Source organism: Acinonyx jubatus, chromosome C1, assembly GCF_027475565.1.
Source record: "Acinonyx jubatus isolate Ajub_Pintada_27869175 chromosome C1, VMU_Ajub_asm_v1.0, whole genome shotgun sequence".
Classification (NCBI taxonomy): domain Eukaryota; kingdom Metazoa; phylum Chordata; class Mammalia; order Carnivora; family Felidae; genus Acinonyx; species Acinonyx jubatus.
The window spans coordinates 93,154,445-93,180,895 of NC_069381.1; the positions used below are offsets into that span (position 1 = coordinate 93,154,445).

Genomic DNA, 26,451 nt, shown 5'->3' on the forward strand with positions numbered 1-26,451 from the left:
TGATAGTAGGGGACTTTAATTCCCCCCTTACATCAATGGATAGATCATCTAAGCAGAAAATCAACAAGGAAACAGTGGCTTTGAATGACACACTGGACCAGACTGACTTAACAAATATATTCAGAACATCTCATCCTAAAGCAGCAGAATACATGTTCTTCTTGGGGGCACATGGCACATTCTCCAGAATAGATCATATATTGGGTCACAAATCAGCCCTCAACAAGTGCATAAAGATCAAGATATACCACGCATATTTCAGATCACAATGCTATGAAACTTGAAGTCAACCACAAGAAAGAATTTGGAAAGACCACAAATACATGGAGGTTCAAGAACATCCAATTCTTGTGTTTCTTAGTTGTATAATCTTGAACCGAATATCTAAACTTTTTTGAACCTCTGTTTTCTCATCTGTTAGTGGGGATATAACAGTAAATATCTAGAAGGAGTATTATTAGATGTTACCATGAATAAACTGAAGGGGAGAGGCTGAGGTTGTACCACAGAGTTGGAAGAGATAAAGCTGGAATTGAAACCCAGAGCTTTGGGTCCTAAATCTGGGGCTCCCTTTACTAACCAAATCATTTCTACTAGTGTCCTTTGGATTGTGTCTTGGGGTTTACCCTTGACAATAACCTTATACAAGGAAAATCCAACTTCTGAGACACAGAAGTCTAGAAACGACAGCCCAATTCAACAGGAGATGAGAGATCTTCTGGAAGGCAGCTGGAGAGAGGGTGGGGAGAAGGCCAAGGGCCTTAAGACACATTCCTGTCTCAGTCCTAGAAAACTTTTAAAAATAATTATTCTTGGGTTCTACTCCAGTCTCAGTCTACCAAATGGAGAGCCAGGCATACTTATTCTTGAGCAGATCCACAAGTAATTCTGAGATGCCACCTCGATTGAGAAGCACTGAGTTTTTCTAGACAAAAATCAATGCCCAAATCACCCTAGAACCCACAAGTGCTCACCGATTAGTGCCTGGACCAGCTCAGTCTTTGACTTTTCATGGGTTTCATAGAAACAAGTTTAGATATTTGTGTGGGTCGTGGGAGTAGGTGTTTAACAGGCCACGGGAGAAGGAGTATCTCTGTACCTCTTGAGGCTCAAGAAGGTGGGCAGAGCCTCACTTCCTCCCTCTCTTCAACTGGGCTTCCTGTCGTCACAGCGTGAGCACATTTAGTTTCCATTCACTTCTCCTTTTACACAAATAGCCCCGGACATCCGTGTTACCAGCCTTGTCGTGGCCATTTCAAGTATAATCACCAATCCTGCCTGAAGAACTGAGCGAAAGTGCCTGCAAAAGGTAAGATTGGTGATATTTTCATTGGACTTGAGAGCAAAGACCTGAACCATATTGTGTGGGATAGGGTATCTTCTTAGGAGTCTCCGTAGATCTCTCTAGTAAGCCTAAAACCTCCTGCAACTTCTATTTCACAGATATTTAGTGCATGAAGGTAGAAAGAGCAAGATCCTAGCACCCCTCAAAAGGCAAGCAGGCCAGAAAGACTTTTCAATTAATTGGTTCGCATTATCTGATACCTCTTTGGGTCAGGGCATTTATATGCTTAAGTTGCTTCAGAACTTGAATTTTTGTGTGTAGTCATTTCTGATGTCTGGAGCCCTCTGTGTGACATGAAATTGTGGAGATTTCATACATGTTCAGGTCTCTTAGAAGACCGATCTTGTGATTTTAAGGTGAGGAGAGAGCCAACAGCCAGAGCCTTAAGAAAGGCAGCCGGAAGATGGCAGTTCTTAATTTTACAAATTTTTATGAATCTCACTGTGATTCCTCAGAGCCACTAAATAGAAGGAAAGCTACAAATGACAACACCCAGCTCAGAGTCAGGAACACAGAGAATGCCCACTGCCTGTATATCAAAAGGTAAAAACTGAATGCGCCTAACAGATGCTTAGATTGATTGTTTTCAAATAGCAGAAAGAACATTGTGATCCTCAGGGTTCAGCCAAACCTTGCCAAATGTATACATTCAGTATACAAAATGTAAATATTGATAAACATAATATGACATGCACCAACCAACAAAACTTGATATTGTAACCATTTCTAATTCACGCCATGTAACGAATGACTGTGGCCTCCTGGACTCGGAAAGTCATGGCCAAGCTCTGGTTCTCGTGGTCTGTGACCACCATAATAGTTACTGGATGTCAGGTGACCACAGGAAACACTGAATATCAGAGCTTTCTCCTTCCAAGACCCGCAAGAATCTCAACTGGTCATACCCTGGAGGAGACAGAAAAGTCCTCAAGGACCATACCCACCCACCTAACAATGAGGGATAGCAATGCCACCAAGGGCTTTAGATTCCCAAAGCACCTCAGGGGCCACTGAGCCACAAATTTAAAAATTTTTATTTTATTTGTTTAAGATTTTGTTTTAAGTAATCTCTACGCCCAGCGTGGGGCTCGAACTTACAACCTCGAGATCAAGAGTCGCATGCTCTACTGACTGACGAATCCAAGACCAGACTTTTTAATGAATTCATTTAATAATCATATGTTCAGTGCCTCCTGGAGCCAGGCGCTGTGCTCTGGAAGATACTGGTGGGGAGGCAGAGTAGCAAGGTAGAGACTGGTCCTGAAGATAGTCCTGCCCTTCAGGAACTCCTGTGGAAGATAAGAGATATCAGATGTGTATGTTATCAGATGTGTATGTGTATGTGTATGTGTATGTGTATGATATCAGATGTGTAAGTGCTGTGGAAAGACAACTGAGCAAAGGCAGAGTCTGAGCTGCTGGCTGAACAAAGAAGTTTTACTTCTCAGTCTCTACCAGAATCTGCACTGTTTTGAAATTGCGGTTGGTTTGGAGCAGAGACTGAGCTGAAGCATGATTTCCTGTGTTGTTTTCCCTGTGAGCCAATTAAGAGTACTTAGCCTTTAAATGAAAGGATTGGGCACCTTTATGCCCACAGGGAATGATTCAAAACCCATCCCTGTGCACTTGCGGCTGCTAAGCCACTTCTCCTTCGGTAATTGACCGGCACAAACCGGCAAGATCAAGCTCCATTGGTCTTTGATTCCTGGTGTCCTCTGGTTGACCTCTGACCACCCAGAGGGCTTCAGACACCAGATCTGAAACCTGTTCCCCTTCCTCAGCCCCAGCCCACAGCATAAGAACAGCTAAGCGTTGTGCTAAGTGCTGGAGACAGGGAAAGCTGGTGCTTATCAATCTCAAAGCGTTTGTAGATTCTGGTATGGAGCACAGACACGACCACACACAAATACAGCACAACGTGATCTTTTCTGCAATGGAGGGTAAGTGCAGAAAATGTGGTAGGCATGTTGGAGTGTGCCGTGGGAAGGAAGTGACTGCTTTGGGTCGTTTTCAAAGAAGTATGACTTTGCTATGGAGACGGGGGGTAAACGGCGTTCCAGGTGGGGCACAGTATATGCACACTTAAAGAAGTGTGACCCTCCCACCCCCCAGACATATTTGAAACGAGAGTAAGCAAGTCAGGCTGTAGTGCAAGCCATGGCTGCAGGAGCACAGGAAGTGGAAATCTCCCTCTCTGCCTTGGATCTAGAACCCTTGAACCTGAAAGTGAGAAGCAAGACCAAACAACTGGGCGGGTAGTAGGTCTAGGGGTACGCTGAGATGTCAGAATTGATGGCATGTGGCCTGAAATGAGGGTGAAGGGGCAGACTTTTTACTCCTCAATCTCGATTTCCCCCAGACTAGGGTGAAGTTCGGAGCTTTTTTCGAGGTTATGCCCTGTCTCTCTCTCTCTCTCTCTCTCTCTCTCTCGCCTTCTGTTCCAGGAAACGCTATGTTGATTTAGTTACAGTGGTTTGGTTTGTGTTCTTATATTAGTCCTCCCCCAGCACTTCCTGTACTGAGTACCCAGTGTGTGCAGATCACCCCGGGCCCACAGACTGGGTATCTGCACTCAGGAAGCTCCGGGCCCCAAGAGCCCCTGCAGGTACAAAATCCTGAAGCAAAGAAACTGAGAGAGAAGACTGCTACACACAGTAGGCCTCCAGGGTGGCTGCTGGGCCAGAGGAGGCAAGGACTGCAGCTGGAGTGTGACTGTGGGAAAGCTGTCTGGACACAGCTTTCTTCTTTGAGAAGAAGGGAGCCATTTCCAAAGCCATTGGGTGAGCGTTCAGACCTCTGTGCTGGGGTACAGAGGCAAGTCCTCTATTCAGTCCCCCACGTCACAAGCACACAGGAGGCTTCCTACCCAAGCAATAACATCAGTACCTCATAGCTATGGCCAAGAGCTGTCATCATTCCAAATAGAGCACTATTTTCCAAGTGTGAGAATGTTGTTACTTCAGTGGAATTTAGAGGTTATTGAAGTTCGAATAAAGTGTTCAGCTCATAGTGAGAGCCCAGGAAATGTTAGCTATTCTTGTAACATTCTAAACTGGTTATTTTCCAGGTAGGGTGAAACTTATCCAAAATCATACAATTAAATAGTAATTCCTGATTCTCAATGGGATGCTCCTTCCTCCCCATTACACTATACTCTCTTTCCTTATAAACTTTCTTATAAACATAAAGAAATCTCCAGTACACTTTCACATGAGCAAACATAAAGAACATGACTTAATTATAAATCCAGTTGATCTGACATCAAGATGCTAACAAATCAAATATTTAAAATATATTTAATTTGTCAAAGTTTTGTTTGACATTTTATATTTTAGGAGAACTGGATTGAGGAATGGGGGTGAGAAATCATTTTGATACCTCACGTCTTTTAAATTTGGACTCATGGCTTAATAATCTATATCAGGAGCAAACAGAGGCTCTAAAGAATCATCCCGTGGTTTGTTCTTCTAAAAACAGCTCCTGTGGAATCTCAGTATTCATACCATTAGGGAATTATGTGATGTAATGACTTAAAGATCAGAATTCCTTAGATTATTTACTCATATTCAACTCCTTCTCTGTCTCTTTAAATTCAGACTTAAAGAAAACTTGCAAAAACACTACCAAGAATTTCTGAACCTCCCTTCCCCTAGATTTCCCAAATAGTAATCTTTTATCACATTTTCTTTATCCTTCCTTGACTTTCTCTTTGGGGGTAATTGCTGGCCTAATATCCTTTCCCGCAGAGTACTTTACCGTGTATTTTCTTACAAACAAAAGCATTTTCTTACATAACCACTTTATATTCATCAAAATAGGCAATTTACACTGATGCAATACTGTTAACAATCTATAGATTTTATTCAGATTGCATCTGAATTAGTAATCCATTAGTATCTTTATGGAGACTGGAAATCTCTGATCACACATTGCTTTTAACTGTCCTGTTTCTTCAGTCTCCTTCTGCTTGGAACAATTTCTGAGTCTTTCCTTGTATTTCATGACATTGATATTCTTGAAGCTATTTTATAGAATGTCTCTATATTTTATATTTGTCTCCTGTTTCTTCATTACTGGATTCAGGTTATTCAAACTTTTGATGGGAATACCACATAAGCAGCTTTTATTATCCTACAGAGAAACGTGCTTGCTTTGGACATAGCTTGCCTGAATCCACCATAGATGGGTCTCTAGAACAGGGACCCTTCACAGGAAACCTCCACATACTTTTAGCAAAGGGAAACACAACCTCTAAGAAATGAGCCTCCAAGATCATCTGGATTTGTCTTTCCTCATTTTTTCCCTCCTCTTCGCTTCTTCCTTCTTTCTCTCTTCTACAGATCACTAATTTCTCTCCCTGATCGCAGCTTTGAAAAGGAAAAAGTTTTCACCAGACCACAATTTTGGGGAGAACGAAGATGACAAACACATTCCTTGGACAAAGTGACAGAGAAATGAGGGGAAACTAATGCATCAACGTGGATGGTTTGGTGTGGTTTTATTTGAGTATCACCTCTCCCCCTGCAATTGCTTATTACTTCCTCAAAGAGACATACTTGCATAACCCCCATTCCTCCTCAGCCACTGCTCACAGGGGTTCACGCTGAAGGATGGAAGGAGTCCTCCTGGGGCTCCTCACACTGCAGGGCTGTGAGTTGGATTGGGAAGTGAGAGACACAACATGGAGCCTGGGGCAGCAGAAGGAAGGTGGGCTAGGAGGCTGCGAGACCTTGCCTTGTGCCCTATGTTTGCTGCTCATTAGCTGGGTGACCTTGCACCAGGAAATAAGATTTATTTGTGAAGAACTTGGCATTGTACAGGGTTCAGTGAACTTCATCATCTATTTAAATTTATTTTGGCCTGAACTCGGGGGCCCTCTTCGAGAACAGATTTTCTTTCCTATTTAGAAAACTCTTGTGTGAATCAAGGCCCCACTTTCCTTCACTGATGAACCACAAACCTCTACAGTCTCTGTGTAGAAAGGGATAGGAAGCCAACAGTCACCTTGATGAATATCTTGTCCTTCTGGGTAAATTGGCAAATAGATCCACATAGAGAAAAATGTCTAGAAAGGTGTTCACCAAAAATGTCAGTTGTGGTTATCTTTGGATATAGGGTTTCAGAAGATTTTTATGCTTTACACTTGTACTTTCTTTATTGTTTGAATTTTTTTGCAGAGGGTGAACAAAGATTTTTTTTTTAACGTTTATTTATTTTTGAGACAGAGAGAGACAGAGCATGAACGGGGGAGGGTCACAGAGAGAGGGAGACACAGAATCTGAAACAGGCTCCAGGCTCTGAGCTGTCAGCACAGAACCCAACGCGGGGCTCGAACCCACAGACCATGAGATCATGACCTGAGCCGAAGTCAGATGCTTAACGACCGAGCCACCCAGGCGCCCCAACAAAGATTTTTTTTTAAGTGTTTACCCAAAAATGAATCAAGCAAAGGATTATTAAAGGCCTTCTGGTCCCTGATGTATTTTATTCCTGAAAATCTAGCAGGAAGCCTGGGGTTGCCCTTAGGAATGGACTGGTAGGGAAGCTCTAAACTTGATCTTTTACGCATGGGGCACTTGTACCCCAATGTTTATAGCAGCACTTTCAATAACAGCCAAATTGTGTAAAGAGCTTAAATGTCCATCAGCTGACGAATGGATAAAGGAGATATGGTTTATATACTCAATGGAATACTACTTGGCAATGAGAAAGAATGAAATCTGGCCATTTGTAGCAATGTGGATGGAACTGGAGAGTGTTACACTAAGTGAAATAAGTCAGGCAGAGAAAGACAGATACCATGTTTTCACTCATATGTGGATCCTGAGAAACTTAACAGAAGACCAGGGGGGAAGAAAAGTGGTGGTGGGGGGGGGAAGTTACAGAGGGGGAAGGAGGAAAACCATAGAGGCTCTTAAATACTGAGAACAAACTGAGGGGTGATGGGGTTGGGGGAGAGGGGAAAGTGGGTGATGGGCACTGAGGAGGGCACCTGTTGAGATGAGCACTGGGTGTTGTATGGAAACCAATTTGACAATAAATTATATTTAATATAAATACAATAAAATACACAAAAAAGAGAAATAAAACACATTTTCACTCAAAAAATAAATAAATAAACGATCTTTTAGTCAGTGTTCACTGAACCAAGCACTCTGATGCTGAGCCATCCAGGAAATGTTATCTCATCTAACCCCCTGAACACCCTGTGAACCGTATGTGAATATCACTATTTTAAAGATGAGACAGTTGTGAAAGAGAGGTTACACAGGTTACCCCAGGCCACATTGCTGGCATGCAGCACTACCAGAATTCAAAACTAGGTCCATCTGATTCCATTACTAGTGTTTATCAAACTGTGTTCCATGGAACACTATGTCCTTTGAGTTATTATAAGTAATCTTGTAAGAACAGGTGTGTGGTAACAATGTACATTAGTGTATGACAAGTTGCTCAGAAGTCGTTCATTAAAAGAACTATTTATTGCTTTTTCTTTTATTTTTATTTAATCCTGTTTACTTCCAAAATTATTTGACCATGGATTCCTTTCAGTCCCTATGGTTTTGTTTGTTTGCTTGATTTTGTTTGGGGAACACTTACTAACATCTCATAAATATAACAGGCTGCATAACACCGAAGCTATCTTTCTGTGGTTCCAAGAATGGATCACATAAGGCTGTATTGAATTGATAGCTTCTTGAAGCTTCTGTCCCAACCTTAGACACTTTTTTGTTTTTTTAGTTTGTTTTTAGCCACTTCTTTGTTTTTTAAGTTTGTTTGTTTGTTTGTTTACTCATTTATTTATTTATTTTTGAGACAGACAGAGAGAGAGAGTACACAAGAGCAGGGGAGGAGCAGAGAGAGAGGGAGAGAGAGGATCCCAAGCAGGCTCCACGCTGTCAGCGCAGAGCCCGAGGTGGGGCTCAAACTTACAAACCAAGAGATCATGACCTGAGCCCAAACCAAGAGATGAACGCTTAACTGACTGAGCCACACAGGTGCCCCCCAACCTTAGCCATTCCTAAGCTTGACTGCATTCAAGACTAGATTTGATGACCCCGCAAGTATGGGTTTAAAAAGGGGGGAGGGATTGAACTAGGAATGCACACGATGGTTTACTAGCCCAAGATCATTGCTTGGCAGAAACTAAAAAGTGAGCTTCATCCCTGGCCTCCACAGCGGGCCGTGGGAGATGGCCACAGCTAACTGCAGTTTCATCACAGGAAGCTGATGTCAGGGACTTTCTTCACTGAACCATGAGTCATGGGGCTGGGCCACAGATTCTGACTGCAGAGAGATATCAGTTCTTCCAGACCGTGGGGTCGGAAGGGGCAGGAGCTCATAACTGGCACAGTCACAAGGAAGAAAGCGGGGTGGGGGGGGTGGGGGAGCAGAGTGCTGTTCTATCTGGGTTAATACAAAAAGTGGGGCCATCACTGCGTGTGGTGAAAGTAGTGACCATCTCCACCAAATAGGCAGCTTTTCTCCTTCAACTGGTGGGAGTCTCACCAAGTGGAAAATCATGGAAAGAGAAAAAGAGGTTTTTCTTCCTGTCGAAGGGAAGAATCAGGAGGGCTATTTGCAGGTCTCTGGCTGCCTCATTAGTTGGTGCTCTGTGGACACTTCAATGACGGGGGCCTGAAGCAGGTCTCACAGAATCCCAGGATGTTGGGGAAGAGGTGACCTTAGGAGGCATCTGGCCCAACCTTCTGTGTAAGTTATTGGCCCACGTCCAAAAGTTTAGCTTCTTGGTGCGTAAATCTCAAGCCCAAGGCTTCGGATGCTGCCGTGTCACGTTTATTCCACTCCATCAGCTTATTTGGGGTTAATGGACAAAGGTTTATTGAAGAACCGCACTTTTTTTTTAGTGTGATCAGGGGACTGTGTAAGATCTCGAGGATTCAAAGATGAATAAACTAGCTCCTACCCTCAAGGAGCTCACATTCCAGAGAGGAAAGAGATAATTATAAGACAAAGTGGCTAGGGCAATAATGGAGATGTGTAGGTATTACAGGCACTCCTTGTGGGGAGTAGGCTGGGGTGTGGAGAAGTAGACACAATCAGAGAGGGCTTCCTGGAAGAGTGACAGTGGAGCTGAGTGTCAGGATGAATAGTGGCTAACCAAAGTAAGGGGTCAGAGGGAGAAAAAGGGACAAATTCCAGCAAAGGGCACAGGTAGAGAAGGAGCCACTAAAACAAGTACTCAGTGTTGCTCTCTAGACAGGGGATGTTGCCACAAGTTTGGAGAAATGGACAGGAACAAATTAGGAAGGGCCTTTTGACATATGCGTACATGCCTAAAACTCTCACGACAGTCAAGGTAACATATTCATCACTTCCAAAAGATTATTTGTGGTCTTTTGCAATCCCTTTCTCCTGCCTGTCTCTATTCTCCTTTTATTTATCTAACACTGCCACTACCATCACTTTCCTCTACCTCCGTCCCCAATGACTGATCTGCTTGCTTTCTGTTGCTATATATCAGTTTTCATTTCCAGAATGGTATAGAACTGGAATCATACAGTATGGATCTTCTTTCTGTCTTTGTTCATCCACCATAATTATTTGGAGATTCATCAGCGCTGTGTTGTGTATCAACAGTTGACTTTTTATTTTTTCCAGAGTAGTGCACCATTTCATAGCTATATCAACTTGTTTTTCTATTCATCTGTTGATGGACCTTGGGTTGTTTCCAGTTTGGGGCTATTACAGATAAAGCTGCAATGAACATTCTTCTATAAGTCTGTATGACCATATGCTTTTTGTTCTCTTGGTAAATTCTTTGGAGTGGCGTGGCTGAATCATATGATAAGTGTATGTTTAGCTTTTCACAAAACTGGCAAAATGTTTTTCAAAGTGGATATACCATTTTACATTTTCACCAAAACCATAGCCTTATCAGTCCCTGGTATGGTCAGTTTTTTGTCTTTGGTTTTTGTTGTTGTTGTTGTTTGTTTGTTTGTCTTTGTTTTAATTTTAGCCGCTCTAGGAGGTACGGGTATCTCATTTCCCCAATTTACATTTCCCTAATGATTAATGAAGTAGAGTACTTTTTCATGTACATATTCTCCATCCATGTGTCTTCTTTGGTGAACTATCTGTTCATATCTTCTGTCCATTTTTATTTTTTTATTTTTAAAAAATGTTTATTTATTTTGAGAGAGAGCACGGGTGCAAGCAGGGGGAGGGGCAGAGAAGAGGGAGAGAGAGAATCCCAAGCAGACTCCACACTGAGTGGGGAGCCCAACATGGGGCTCAGTCTCAGATCTCACAACCGTGAGATCATGACCAGAGCTGAAATCAAGAGTTGGATGCTTAACTGACTGAGCTGCCCAGGCGCCCTGTCCATTTTTAAATGGGAATCTTTGTCTTCTGAGTTTTGAGAATATGTTGTCACAAATGGGAGGATTTTCTTCTTTCTCATAGCTGAACAATGTTCTTTTGTATTTTTATACCACATTTTCTTTATTGAAGTTTGGACCTAGGTTGTTTTCCTGTCTTGGCTATTGTCAATAATGTTACAATATACGTGGGGCTGCAGATATTTGACACGGTGATTTCCTCTCCTTTGGATATATACCCAGAAGTGGGATTGCTGGATCGTAGGGTAGTTCTATTTTTATTTATCTTTTTTTTAGAAACTTCCATACTGTTTTCCATAGTGGCTGTAACCAATTTACAGTCCCACCAACAGTGCAACGAAGGTTGTCTTTCTCCATGTCCTCTCACTACTTGTTATCTCTTATTTTTTTGATGATAGCCATTCTAACAGGTATGAGGTGATACCTCATTGCAGTTTTGGATTGCATTTCCCAACCCGATGGTTAGATGTTGAGCATCTTTTTATGTACCTGTTGTCTATCTGTGTGTCTTTTTTGGAAAAATGTCCATTCACTTGCTCTGCCCATTTTTTTAAAAAGTTTTATTTATTTACTGTGAGAGAGAGAGAAAGAAAGAGTGGGGAGGGAGCAAGGAGAGAGGGAGAGAGAGAGAACCCCAAGCAGACCCTGCATTGTCAGCATGGAGCCTGAGGCAGGCTCGAATTCACAAATTGTGAGATCATGACCTGAGCCAAAATCTAAAGTCGGATGCTTAACCAACTGAGCCAGCCAGGCGCCCCCTTCTCTTCATTTTAAAATCAGATTTTACTTTTTGTTTATTGCTATTGAGTTGTAGGAGTTCTTTATATATTGTGAATATTAACCTCTTCCCAGATATATGATGCAAATATTATTTCCCATTACGTAGGTTGTCTGTTCATTTTGTTGATGGTTTCCTTTACTGTGCAGAAGCTTTTTAGATTGATACAGACCAGTTGCTTATTTTTGCTTTTGTTGCCTTTGTTTCTGGTGTCATATCTGAAAAATCCTTGCCAAAACTAAATGTCAAGGAGCTTTCCTTTTATGTTTTCTCCTAAGAGTTTTGTGGTTCCAAGTCTTACATTCAAGTCTTTATGCCATTTTTATTTTATTTTTGTGATTGGTGGAAGACAGGGGTCCAGTTCACTTCATTCGCAATGTGGCTGTCCAGGTTTCTGAACACAATTTATTGAAGAGACTGCCTTTTCCCATTGTATGTGCTTGGCTCCTTTGCTGTAAATAAATTAACCACATATGCATGGGTTTATTTCTGGGCTTTATATTCTGTTCCATTGATTTATGTGTTTGTTTTTTATGCCAACGTCATACTGTTTTAATTACTATAGCTTTGTAATATATTTTGAAATTAAAACATATAATGCTTCTAGTTTTGTTTTTCTTTCTCAAGATTTCTTTGGCTATTCAGGGTCTTCTGTGGTTCCACATAAATTTTAGAATTGTTTATTTTGTATCTGCGAAAAATGCCATTGAAATTTTTATAGGGATTGCATTTAATCCATGGATTACTCTGGGTGGTATGGACATTTGAACAATATTAATTCTTCCAATCCAAGAGCATAGAATATATTTCCATTTATTTGTGTCTTCTTACATTTCTTTCATCAGTTTCTTGTTGTTTTCAGTGTCCAGGATCTTCTACCACTTTGGTTCAACTTATTCCTAAGCATTTTATTCATTTCATTTTATTTTATTTTAATGTTTATTTTTTAAGAGAGAGAGAGTGCAAGCGGGGAAGGGGCAGAGAGAGAGAGGGAGACACAGAATCCAAAGCAGACTCCAGGCTCTGAGCTATCAGCACAGAGCCTGATGTGGGGCTCGAACCCATGAACTGTGAAATCATGACCTGAGCGGAAGGTGGACACTCAACCGACTGAGCCACCCAGGCACCCCAGCATTTTATTCTTTTTGATGAAATTTTAAATGAGATTGTTTTATTAACTTCTCTTGCTGATAATTCATTACTAAATGTTCTTTAATCCAATTGGCTATCTTGTGTCATACCTGGAATATTTAGAGCATTTCATTTACTGTGCTATTAATATGGCTAGAGTTGAGAATATTCACTTTCTATTTTCCCCATCTGTTCTTTGTTTTTCTTTTAGTCTGTGCAGGTTGCTCTAACACACTACTACAGACAGAGTAATTTACAAACCACAGAAATTTACTTCTCACAGTTCTGAACCCTGGAAGTCTGAGATCAGGATGCTAACATGGTCAGGCAAGGCCACTCTTGAGTTGCAGACCTTTTGTTGTGTCCTCACAAGGTGGAAGAAGCTAGCAAGCTCTCTGGGGTCTCTTTTAGAAGAGCTCTAATCCCATTCAGGAGGGTTCTACTCTCATGACCTAACTACCTCCCAAAGGTTCCACCTCCTAACGCTATCACATTGGGCATTAAGATTTCAACATGTGGATGTTGTGGGGACACAGACATTCAGACCACAGCAGTTTCCTTCCTCTTTTTAGGTTTCTTTCAATTAATCTAGTATTTTAAAATAATTTTTTATCTCCCTTGCTTGCTTAGTAATTACAATTCTTTGTTTTGTTATTGTAGAGGTTGCCTTATGGTTTATACTTTACATCTCTAACTCACCAGAGTCTATCCTCAAGTGACATTACCACAACACACATGAGAACCTTATAATAGTATATTTCCATTTCTCCCTTCCCAGAGAGTTCCTTTAAGACTAAATAATCATGGGTTTCACTTACTGAGTCCTGGTCATATATGTCTCTGTTGTAAGATCACTTCATCTTTACACCCACCCTAGGAGACATAAGTATTTACCCCATTTTACATAGGAACAAATTGTGACTAGAGATGTCAAGTCAGTTTCCAAATCTCACGTAGCTGTTTAGTGGCATAGGTGGAAGTTGAATTCAAGTTTGACCTCAAAGCTACTACTTATAGCAAAGGTAGGTCTACTACCTCTACTACTATGTCGTAGATCGTCATACCTTTTTTTAACCTCTCAAGTATATCCAGACACATTTATAATCTAATTGATTTTGTTTTAACTTGGTTACAATTATGGGGAAATGGGGGGTTAAAAATTATGGGGTTAAATTATGGGGATTAAGAAAAATCCTGAGGGTCAAGACAAGAAGGAGGAGGAGAAAGAGAAGGACAAAGTAAAGGAAAAGGAAAATAGTACCAAGTAAGTATACGTATTTGGTCTTTCCGACAGAGAAGATTATTCTATTGTAGAATACAAATAGCTCATGAGGCTTAGACAGGCTGGATGACCTATCCCTCAAGACCATCTGATTTCTGGCTGCTGTTAAGAGGGTAGAAGCAATGGATTATACACGCAATCTATATACTAGAAAAGGCATAGTTCTAACGGGAAAAAACCAACAAATTGACATTCTGCTTTATGGATCAGTCTTATGTGCAGTTTTCAAATATGAGTTACTCTAGGGAAACTAACTGTGTCTGACAGAAAATTCACAACTGTGTATCCAGATCTCTAGAACTGAGGATGAGGCTTTGCACATTAATGTCCTTGCTGGGAAATGAAATTATATTTTTTAAAAAATCAAGCTCCAATTTCTACCCCTTTTCATTTCTCCATTGGGTATTGGTTAGCCAGTTTTACCTCTGCTGTAAGATTCACATCTTCTGGAGGTAGGTACCGGAGAGTCATGGTTATATCTCTCACTGTATTTAGGACAGAAAACATCATAAACGTTGCTTCAATAAAAGCATGAATCAGACATAGGTTCCCCACCCCCATTTTCATGTGGAGAGGTTTACAGACCACATGTGGTATGTACATGCATCTCAGGGCATTTAAGGAACAGGCTGATCAAGTCACTGACCTTCTCCACAGCTGATGAATCAGCTGATTAATGCCTGACCCCTGGTCACCTTCTTGAGCGAGTGCCCAAGCACTAGTCTCTGAGAATTGGCCTAGTGGTGTCACTGTGACTCACTCTCCTCTGAGAGCAGCTCCATGGGTTTCTTCTACAGCACCTAATTCAGCGGTAAGCATTCTTGGCTTGCAGAATTGGAGCCAAAGTGAGTGTCCAAGATAAACCGATAGGTACCTCAATGCAGAGATCGAGAGATCCGGGAGTTTAGGGAAACTTCCCAGAGGAGAGTCGCAGCTCAAACCCAGGGTGATGCTGGAGATTTTAAACCCTGAACATTTGTGTCCTCTCTTCTCTGGTGCCAGGTCACTTACCTCCTCTTTTCTTTCACTTTTTAGGGCAAGAATATCCCAGCATGGGCATGAGTGGCTTGAAATTGCTGAAGTACGTTCTGTTTTTCTTCAACTTGCTCTTTTGGGTAAGTGTGTTTCTTCCGAGCGTGACTGAGCTCACCTCCTCCTGGCCAGACTCTATTTCTCTGTCCTCTACTGAAGAGTCTGCTACGAAGAGCAACCCATGCATGTTGGAATGACATAACCAGCTTAGAATAAGGGAGTGATAATTTCCTCCCCTTTTCCCATCCTGCCATAGGATATGCTTATACAATTGAAAAGTACCAGTGCAGTTATTTATAGGTGGGCTGTTTCTCTCTCTGGGGACTTTAGGCGACTACTGCTCACTGCTGACATCTACGGGTGAGAAACCTGACACTCTACGTTCTGTGTATAAATGACTCTTTTTCTTGCTCTCCCCTCCCCCCAGTCCCTTAGACAAATAGCTGATTGAAAAGGAAGCCCCCTTTTTGGGGAAAGTTTCACTGTACCAAATTCAGCAATTGAACTTCAAACAGAGAATCGGTTTGTACTCAAGTGTCTATGAGAAGATTCTTAAAAGTTTGGCTTCTCTAGCTTTCTGCCTAGCAAGATCAACTTCTCACCCAGGGCCTCCCCTCCAACGGTTGTGGTTTCCAAAGGGAAGACCACGTGTAAGCCGTTGTGGGAATGAGGAGTGGGGGATCTGAAGCACAAAGATACTGTATTACTCACAGGAAGGAGCTTCCCCTGCTATTTGACATGGGTGGGATGAAGCATGAGTAGGACATCACGGGAAGAAGCTAGGGTCACCTCTTTTCTGGATGCATGGGGAAAGCTGGGGAAAGAGGTTGCTCATGACAGTCTCCATAGAACCAATGGAAAGAGCTGATTCTAATTTGAAGTGAGAATGTGAGCAGATATTCAAGAGTGTTGCGGAATTCTTTCTTTCAGTTTTGTGGCTGCTGCATTTTGGGCTTTGGGATCTATCTCTTGATCCACAACAACCTCTGGTTGCTCCCCTTCCTCCCACTGGGCAATGTGCTTGTCATCGTGGGCTCCATTATCATGGTGGTTGCCTTCCTGGGATGCATGGGCTCCATCAAGGAGAACAAGTGCCTGCTTATGTCGGTGAGTCCTTTGCAGCAGATGTGGTACCCTAGGTAGAGGGACGTGATGCCCTAAGCCCCAGGCAAGATATTTCTTGGTGGCTAATCTATGGTCACAGGGAAATCATAGGAACATAAGATTGGCACTTTAGACCATCTGAGTCTGTCTAGACCACTAGTATTTTGTTTCTGACTGGGATCCCAGGGATGGGTGGCAGAGGACACTGCTATCCTCCTTGGGATTCATTTTACAGTGTTACTAATGACCCGCATCATAATTTCCCTTTATGGCATTTTATTTCTTCATGTCTGGTTGAAATCGAGTGTCATCCATCTGCCTAAGTGCTCTTCACATTAGTACGTATTTTGAGGATCTGAGTCAGAGTCACTAAGTGGTGGAAAATCTACTCTCTAGATTCTTCTGAGTACTGTGGCCCTCCTAAAAGGAGGCAGAAGATGCTTCTCTATCTCAGATCTGCACAAGGCACACTAGAGTGTGATGACTCAGCTTAGGTGAAGGCCTAGGTGGCAGCCATTGTGATCTAACATGAGAGATGCTAGAACCTTTCAGTTGCTCCCTGTCAGTTAAGTATCCTGAGGAGAACCTTAGACTTAGGTTTTGTTTGTAAGCTCTCTGAAGGAAGTCTCCTTGTTGCTCTAGTAGACCCAGAATAGTGCTTGCTGTAACAGTGCCACTCCATCCATAAGTAAGTGTTCCCAGTTGCCTTGGTTCTTCCTTAAGTCATTGGTCAATCTCTTTTCCTTTATGAATCAACTCAAACTGGAGCCAAGAGATAGAATTAGGAAGTCCCTGTTCTCAGATAGCTCTCAGATTAATGGCAAAAGATGGGAGATGATAGACACAGGGAAAAGGTAAAGCTGTCAAGATTACTGTTGGGATAAAAAGGTGAAGGAGAGGGAATAAGTGAAAATGTGTTTTCTGTGGTGTGTGATTAGCATAGAGGGAGCAAGCTTCTCCATTTGGAGATAAATAAGGGTTAGGAGGGTGACTAGAATACCTCTTCTCCCCATCTGTACAGGGCTTCTCTCAACTTCCACTATCACCTGCCCCCACCCCAAACTAGCCCTGATCTTGCAGAAAGGACCAGGCCCCAAACTCCAAAGGCACATAGGTTAGTTTGCTGGTCTTTTGTTCAGCTTTCAAAAAGCCGATGCCAAAATTGCTTCATTGATTCAACAAATAGTATTGCATATGCATTATGCGCCTGGAATTGGGTAGGCACAATGGGAAGGGGAGAACAAAGTTACAAGACAGTTGATCTGCCCTCCAGAGACTTGGGGTCTAGTTGTAGAAAAATGACACACATCCCTCATAAAACAAGAGAAGGTTTATGAATGTCCGAGCAGGCAGGAACAGGAGCCTCTGCACATGTGCAAAGACATACCTAGATGTTTCCAGCGTGGCTTGGGAGTAAGGGAAGATGGGAATCAGCACTGTGAGCATGTCTCTGCTTTGCTTCAGTTCTTTATCCTGCTGCTGATTATCCTCCTTGCAGAGGTGACCTTGGCCATCCTGCTCTTCGTGTATGAACAGAAGGTAAGCTACAAAGAGCACAACTCGTTGTATTTCTGGCCGTAGGGAAGAAGTTGGCCCCAAATAAATCCTACAATAGAGGCAGAAGCAAAGTGGAAAAGGGATGGAAGAAGAAAAATCAACTGTAATTGGGGAGAGGAAAAAAATTCTTAAAGGAGATTGCCATTGAGTCATGCTTTGAAGCATGAATAGGAAGAGCTATAAAAACAAGTTTATCTTCCTCCTACTTACTTTTCTCCATGTTTGGCAGTAGAAAATGTCTGTCTCCATGCCTAAGAGAGCCTATGCTTTGGTTGTCCCTCTTCCTCTGAAAAACTAGAGTTCTGGAAGGGCAAGAGATCACCACCACGCACCATCTTCCTATATATATACTCCCTCTTGTCACACCCTTAGCTCTGAGGAGATCATTTGGAAGGGAGGAGCAAATGGAACCACTAGCCTATACTAGAAATTGCTTATTCCTTGAACTCACCTGCTTTTTATAATGTCTCCTCTGCTGGGATGTGCCCGCCCAGCTGAATAAGTATGTGTCTGAGAGCCTGACTACCAGCATCCAGAAATACAGCTCGGACAACAGCACCAGGGAGATGTGGGATTCCATCCAGTCATTGGTGAGTGTAGATGAAATCCTCCTCAGCTCAATCAGATTTGATTTTCCAACCTCAGTCCCTGGGGGCTAGAAGGACCTTCCTTTCTTGAAAGTTCCAGAATTTAAAGTCCACAGTCCCTAAGTCAGAATAATGTTTAACAGTCACAAACTGGAGAGCACAGGAATCAGTTTGATTGGTACAAAATTGTCTATATTCTCTCATCCTTCCCATTCTCAGGTAGGCTTATTATCTAAGTCCTACTGAAACGTAAGGAAGACTCAACCATGTCAGACTAAATCTGCTGTGTGTTTAATTTTTCATGTGTAAAATGTGAGTAAATTAAATATGCCCTCTCTGCTTCAAGCAACCTTATGTGATGGAAATGGTATGATGGATTTGAAAGTATTTTGTTCTCAGGAGCCATAGTAGCCCAGGTAATTCTGGATTTTTGGCTAGAGTCAGATATGAAGGGCCCACCTTCTCTCCAAGGTTCAATTTTCTTTCTGTTGACTTTCTAACCATCACATTCTTGGGGGTTTGGCTTTTAGCTGCAATGTTGTGGTGTCAATGGAACAAGTGATTGGAACGGTCACCCACCAGCATCTTGCCCCCAAGGTCCACAAGTTCAGGTAATTTTTTAAGCAATATTTCTGTTATTAATCTCTTTGGTTAAACTTTCAATTGTCTTAGAAACTCCAGTCATACTGAGCTTAATCGTCCCCGCCAGAAACAGGGAACCTTGGACAAAATAGAGGCCAGGGCTGGGGCGCCTGGGTGGCGCAGTCGGTTAAGCGTCCGACTTCAGCCAGGTCATGATCTCGCGGTCCGGGAGTTCGAGCCCCGTGTCAGGCTCTGGGCTGATGGCTCAGAGCCTGGAGCCTGTTTCCGATTCTGTGTCTCCCTCTCTCTCTGCCCCTCCCCCGTTCATGCTCTGTCTCTCTCTGTCCCAAAAATAAATAAACGTTGAAAAAAAAAATTAAAAAAAAAATAGAGGCCAGGGAGACAGCCCAGGTAACTAAACAAACTAGACAAAAGTTGTCCAGACAACTAGACAAAAGAAACAAAAAAGGAACAGCCTCATTTAGACTAGGAAGGCCATCACAAATCTTGCTACTCTAAACTATTACATTAGAGGGGGGGAAGGTTTATGTGATGACAGTAGTAGATCTACATTTTTCTTGAGCAAAAATTAGGTCTTATTGTTGAAAGAGAAATTTGTAAAGGTGAGCTAGAAAAGCTTCTCCTTCTTCCTGTTTCTCTGCTCTTCTTTCTTGGAAAAGGCATCACCCAGCCCCTTGGTGAAATGAATCATAAGTGAAGGAGTGAGGAGTTGGGGAGAGAGATAGTTGGCGGAACTATTGAAACAACCGGTCCACTGAATTCGGACCTCCAGATTAAGCCCAGAGAAGAAGCCAAGGTCACATTCCCTCAAGATCAAGTTCCTAAATTCCTGTTACCCCATGGGATTTTTTGAAAATCTCCAGACATTTTTAGGTCTGTGAAGAAAGACTGAAACACTCACCAACTAGAACTGCCCTGGAGCTTGGTAGGGCCATGATAGATTTACATTTCAGCAGAAGCTGAGATGCAACCAAACCTAGAATTCCATGGGCTATATTCACTTTTAGTAATCCCAAGTCAGCAGTGAGAGTTCAAAAAACCTAAGGATATCTATTGCTGAGGTGCCTCTCAGGAGCTACTTTGACTCAGTGTGCAAAGATCTAGGACTTCTGCATCAGGTGTTACTGTAATGATAACAACACCAGAAAGGGCTCTGTTTAATGTTTGCTGCTTGAAGCCTGTTTCTTCAACCATAGAAAGAAAATAAAAATGGTCTAAGTCTCTTGGCATAAGGCAAAATAGAAACTATCTTCTGAAATTAGCCTCCTGATAAAGTCAAATAATATAGTGTTATCATTTGTACTTGTGATTTTTTCTAGGGTTGCTATGCAAAAGCAAAACAGTGGTTTCATTCCAATTTCCTGCATGTTGGAATCATCACTATCTGTGTATGTGTGATCCAGGTAAGAACTTAGCCACAGGACTATCGTGAAGATTAAATTATTTAAGCCATGTAAGGTTTTAAAACACTACCAGGTACATAGTACATGCTCAATAAATATGAGCTTCCCCAGTCACGTAGCAAATGATGTCATTACCAATTTGAGGCATACAGAAAATATCCCGATCTATCGGGTCAACTTATCCCTAAGAAATATGATTGCTTCATAGTCAAATTAAAAGTCATCAAGCAGACCCCTACTTTGGTCATTCACTCAGCTGGGATGGAAGAGCTTGCAATAGATAAACATTCTATATGAAAATTTGGCCTTGTATGCTAAGCAGGAGTTGATAAAAGTTACAATCAATTTCCTCCTTGTTTCTCTGCTTAGCATGATAAGTCAGGGGCAAATTTTTTTATTGTGTGACATTTCTACTATTTTTATATACAAGTGTTTTGGGTGTGTCACAGAATAACTAAGATATCGATCAAGAAGCTCAGGGGGGAACAGTTTTTCTCTGCTTGGAAACCAAGGAGTCCCAGGGTATGTGTAGAGATGGCTCACTGCACAGCGTTGACTTGTGCAGAACTTGACTATACAAGTGACTTCTTAAGGAGACAAAGATGTCCCAACACTCTATCCTCTACTGTTTTTGCACCATCATCTCCCGCTGCCTTTCTAAAGCTAACTAAGGGAACGGAGAAGGAATTGGAAGTGATGGCAGGAAGGGTGGTTCCAGTGTGAGGAATACTTTGTTTTTCTCTAGGGCTAATCCCAGGGGTTATGGGAGAGATGGCTCCGCCTATGAAGACCTGATATTTTCCCAACTCTTTTCTCAGGTGTTGGGGATGTCCTTTGCGCTGACCTTGAACTGCCAGATTGATAAAACCAGCCAGGCCCTAGGGTTGTGACCCGCTACTGCCTTGTGCTGGAGAGGCTTATTTCATCTCTGGAAATGCAAAGTCATTTATAGCATGAAGCCCTAAATGGTCACCTCTTGGCCTGGTGTCTTTGTCCCCCTCTCATCTCTTCCCTGTTTTGGTCCCTGTCTCATACAACCAGAGAAGAGATGTGTTTGCTAGTCATTTCCCATCTCAAGCACCAGAACAATCATTCAGCCACTCATGGAGACGCACCTATGTCCCTCAAGGTGGTGACACTAATACCGACCATTTTTCAGACATGAGAGGCCAAGAGACCTCTGGCACTAATGGTTCAAGATCAAAGGATGAGTCTGGGACTTGAATCTTTGCATCTTCTTATTGTCAAATAACTCTCTAGCCTCCAAATGATGCCCTGTCCACTCTCCAAAGTCAAGCAAAAAGACACACTGAAGGGAGTTCTGGGGCCAGACTGACTGGATCACTGTTACAACCCCCTGCTTCCTTTTGGCTGGGCCTGGGCCTTGGCTACAGGAATGACAGAGTACTCTTTCTCCAAAGGGTAAGGTTTCTTTCAACTTCCTTATTACGGGCCTTATTGATTTATTCTGTCCTTCCAGAAGAAACTGTCTAGTGATTTGTATCCTGACTTCAGCCAATCTCAGCCTTTGATTTACATAGCTGTGGAGGAATTCAGCAGGACCAGTATCTCTGGTGGTTTAGCTGATAATCACATTCATAAGAATTCTGGTGTTATTTCTCTAGCAAATAAGGTTTTGTTAATGTACTATTTTAACTCTTCAATAAACAAAATAGCTTGTGATCTCAATCATTACATTCTTTTTCTTATATCTAAAATATATTTTTTGTGACTCAGTCTGAATGTCCTCCTAGCAGTCGATAAGTTATCAATTGTTGCATAACAAATTATTCCCAAACTTAGTGGCTGAGAACATAGACACATTATCTCACGTTCTTTTTGGTGAGTGGTGAACCTGGGAGCAGCTTAGCTGAGTGAGTCTGATTCGTGGTCTCTCACATGACTACAATCACTATGTCAGCCAGGGCTGCATTTATCTGAAGGCTGGACTGGAAGAGGATGTACTTGCAAGATCTTTCACATGCCTCTTGGTCGGCCTCAGTTCTTTGCCACTTGCAACTTTCCACAGGGCTACTTTACGACATTGCAGTTGGTATCCCCCATTGCAAAACAGCCATGAGAGAATATGAAATACAGCACCCAAACAAGCCATAATCCTTTATAATCTAACTCAGAAGTTCCATCGCATCAATCCTGCCATATTATATGCCTTAGAAGTGAGTCAAAAAGGTCAGCCCACACTCAAGGGCAGGAGATTATACAGGATGTGAATACCAGGGAGTGGAAATCACTGGGGGCCATCTTAGAGGCTGCCAACAACATCATGTCTTTTGGGCCAGGAAAAACTGAATTATATTGTCTAGAAGCTAAATTAAATGATTTAATAACCATATGTTACAAAGCATAAAATCAGAACGTATTTCGCACAGAACCAAATGTAGAGAAGGTAGAGAAAAGGACAGAAGAATTGGGTTTTTGTTCTTGAAGTTTTGTGTAAGATCTCCCACCTCCCTTTAAGGAAAATTGGTCATTTTCGTGGTAGTTATAGGGAAACCTACATATTTTACACTTTCCTGAGGGAGACCAGGAGCAGAGGACACGTTCTTTTGAGCACAAGTATCAAAAGTATCCCACATTCAACATGTACAAAACAAAACTTATTGTACCTTCCAAACCTGCTCCTCTTTTTTTGTTCCCCATATCAGTGAATGATAACACCAACCACCCAGGTGCCCTAGCCAGAAACCTGGGCTTTGTCCTGAACTCTAGCCTGTCCTTCACTCCAACATCCAGTCATACAGCAGCCAAAAATAATATTTCTAAAACATAAATAGAAACAAGATACTTTCCTGCTCGAAACCCTCCAATACTATGTTTCTCTTAGGATAAAGTTCCTTATTATGTCTAGTAGGCCCTACATATGTCCCACTCTTGGCTCTCCAGACTTACCTTTTATTCCACACTTTAGTTCTATTAAAGTTTACTTAGTTGCTCTGGGCTCTATCTATACAAACGGATTTCTCCCATTCATCCAATGATCCCTTTGTCTGGATAATTCCTACCCTCTCTCTAAGGTAGGTTTCCCTAGTATGACCAAGTTTAATATCTATCGAGGTCTTTGCAAGTATGAGACTGCTTGCTAAGAGCTTTATATACATCTCCCCATTTAAATATTGACAAAATGTCTTTTGTGAGTACCTCCATAACGCACTCATAGAAACTTCACAGATCTTATTACATTCTATTTTAACTCCTCTTTATTTGTCTCTATTAATTATTGGCCTAATCAAGTTAGAAAAAGAAAGAGAAAAGGCAAAAATTAACTACAAATAAAAATTGTGTCATAACCACAAATACAGTTCAGATTTTAAAGCCCATGAAACTATACAATTAAAAAAAAAAAATCTATGGGGCACCTGGGTGGCGCAGTCGGTTAAGCGTCTGACTTCAGCCAGGTCATGATCTCGCGGTCCGGGAGTTCGAGCCCTGCGTCAGGCTCTGGGCTGATGGCTCAGAGCCTGGAGCCTGTTTCCGATTCTGTGTCTCCCTCTCTCTCTGCCCCTCCCCCATTCATGCTCTGTCTCTCTCTGTCCCAAAAATAAATAAACGTTGAAAAAAAAAATTAAAAAAAAAATCTAGGCCAATCATTTTGTGGGAAAAAAAATGTAGTTGCTATAAACATTTGTCTAAAATAATAGAAACCATCTAAATTGACTCAAATAGCAAAAGGAGATTTCTGTTTCTGATAAGAAAGCAGACAATACTACTACACCAAACTGCCACTATAAACAACTAAAGTGCTAGATAAAAGCTTTAAAACATTTTGTTAAGAGCATTATTTACCTGGAATGAAAGTAAGGAATACTCATGCCAGAGATGTTGTGATGATGAGAACCAGAGAGGTAAGAGGAATTTGAGGACATTTGCCAAACTAGGTGAACTTGGATTTCGGTTTTCATGCACACGGGGTATAGGAGGCAAATTTTTGGGTCTGTCTAAGGCGGAGAGTTTAAGCAGAGATCTTTCCTCTTATAAGTCAGAGGCACCTAAGTGCTATATACACCTTAGTAAAAGAGTAAACTAAAAATACCACTCACTTTCACCAAAGATTATGTGAAAATTTGTCCTCAACTTTACAATTTAGCACAGGAAGGCAATATCCCTAAAAAGTTGAATCCATAATCTGACCATTTGGCTTAAAGTGCAAATTTATAGTGTTTGAGTCATCTGCAAACTCTCAAACTAAAACTTTAGTTTAAAATAGTTCCAAACAAGAAGTCATCCCAAACTCTGGCAGAAGCAAAATGCGTACACTTTCTGAATGAGCCCACAATAATACCAATAATATTAATATTAATAATATTAATAATAACAATTAAGGTCTCCATGAATCTCAAACAGCAAACTTTTTATGAAATTGAACTACTCACAAATAAAATTCACTAAAAAATATGAGAATACAAGGCACCGTGAACCTAGAGAATCAACAAACAATAGGAATGGACCTACAAAACTTCAGATATTGTATTTATTTGAAACAAAATATAAATTGCCATGTTTTTCTATATTTAAGAAAATAAAGAACATCTTTAAGATGGGTGCAGAGAATGAAAGAAAGAAAGAAAGAAAGAAAGAAAGAAGAAAGAAACAAAGACAAAGCATTTTAATTTTTATTTTTGAGACGGGGAGGGAGGACAGAAGGAGAAAGAGACAATCTTAAGCAGGCTTTACGCTAGCATGGAGCCTGACGTGGGACTTGATCTCAGAACCATGAGATCATGACCTGAGTGGAAATCAAGAGTCAGATGCTTAACCAACTGAGCCACCCAGGGGCCCCTAAGCATTTTGAAGGATGAAAATATATAGTTGAATTTTTTTTCATTTAAATGAATATGCTAAAAAATTTTTTTTTTAATATTTATTTACTTTTAAGAGAGAGACAGAGAGACAGAGTATGAGCAGGGGAGGGGCAGAGAGAGAGGGAGACACAGAATCCGAAGCAGGCTCCAGGCTCTGAGCTGTCAGCACAGAGCCCGATGCGGGGCTCTAACCCACGAACCATAATATCATGACCTGAGTCGAAGTCAGATGCTTAACCAACTGAGCCACACAGGCATCCCTTAAATGAATATGTTTAAAAGGAGATTTGATACAACTAAAGTGAGACTAATAAACAGGACGATTTATATGAGGAAATTAACCAGAATGTAACTATAGTGGGTTGAACTTTGTCCCCCAAAAAAGTATATCCAAATTCTAATGCCTAGTACCAATAAATATGGCCTTATTTAGAACTAGGGTCCTTGAATATGAGATTAAATCAATGATCTTGAGATGAGATCACTCTATATTTAGGGTGAACCCTAAACCCAATGTCTCATGTCCTTATAAGAGAAAGGAGAGGGAGATTTTAAACTCATGTATGAAGACCCATCAGGCAAGGCCATGTGAAGACAGAGGCAGAGACTGAACAATGTATCTAAAGCCAGGGAACACCAAGGATTGCCAACAACTGCTAGAAGGTAAGAGGGTGACATGGAACAAATTCTTCCTCAGAAGGAAGAATTCTTGGGGTGCCTGGGTGGCTCAGTCGGTTAAAAATCCGACTTCGGCTCAGGTCATGATCTCCTAGTTCCTGAGTTCAAGCCCTGTGTTGAGCTCTGTGCTGACAGCTCAGAACCTGGAAACTGCTTCACATTCTGTGTCTCCCTCTCTCTCTGCCCTTCCCCTGCTCATGCCCTGTCTCTGCTCTGTCTCTCTCTCAAAACTGAATAAACATTAAAAATTTTTTTAAATAAAAAAAAAGAAGAAGAATTCTTCATCCAGAAGGAATCAACACAGAGAAACACTTTGATTTCGGACTTCTAGCCTTCAAAACTCTGAGGGAATAATTATATTTTGTTTGAAGCCACCAAATTGTGGTTATTTGTTCCAGCATCTCTGGGAGATTAATACAGTAGCATATAGAAAGTGTGAAAAATATGAAAGTGAGATTAAGAAATGATGAGGACAGAGTTACAGAGTCTAACATAAGTATAACTGGAGTTCCGGATAAAGGAGATACAATGCATAGTAGACAGAATACTTGAAGTCATAATACTTGAGAACATTCCAGAATGGATGAAAGGTAGGTACAATCCACAAATAAAAAGCCAAATGAATTACTTTCATGAAAGAAAAAAAGAAAATCACATCTAGACACAGTATGGTGAACCTCAGTAAAAAAAAAAAAAAAAAAACAAACAACAAAACAAAACAAAACAATTTAAGAACAGCAATAGAAGTTGTGGTTCCAGTAATAGGCAA

At 41.5% G+C, this 26,451-nt stretch overlaps 1 protein-coding gene across 1 annotated transcript; it reads left to right on the forward strand.

The window, feature by feature from the left end:
• The first annotated feature begins 1,153 nt into the window (after window positions 1-1,153).
• CD53 (CD53 molecule) lies at window positions 1,154-21,873 on the forward strand. The gene is made up of 8 exons (XM_015075579.3): window positions 1,154-1,309; window positions 14,934-15,013; window positions 15,861-16,037; window positions 17,499-17,573; window positions 18,086-18,181; window positions 18,709-18,789; window positions 20,101-20,184; window positions 21,003-21,873. The coding sequence occupies exons 2-8, from the start codon at window positions 14,951-14,953 to the stop codon at window positions 21,072-21,074; spliced, it is 648 nt and encodes a 215-aa protein (XP_014931065.1). The 5' UTR covers window positions 1,154-1,309; window positions 14,934-14,950; the 3' UTR covers window positions 21,075-21,873.
• Window positions 21,874-26,451: the final 4,578 nt, after the last annotated feature.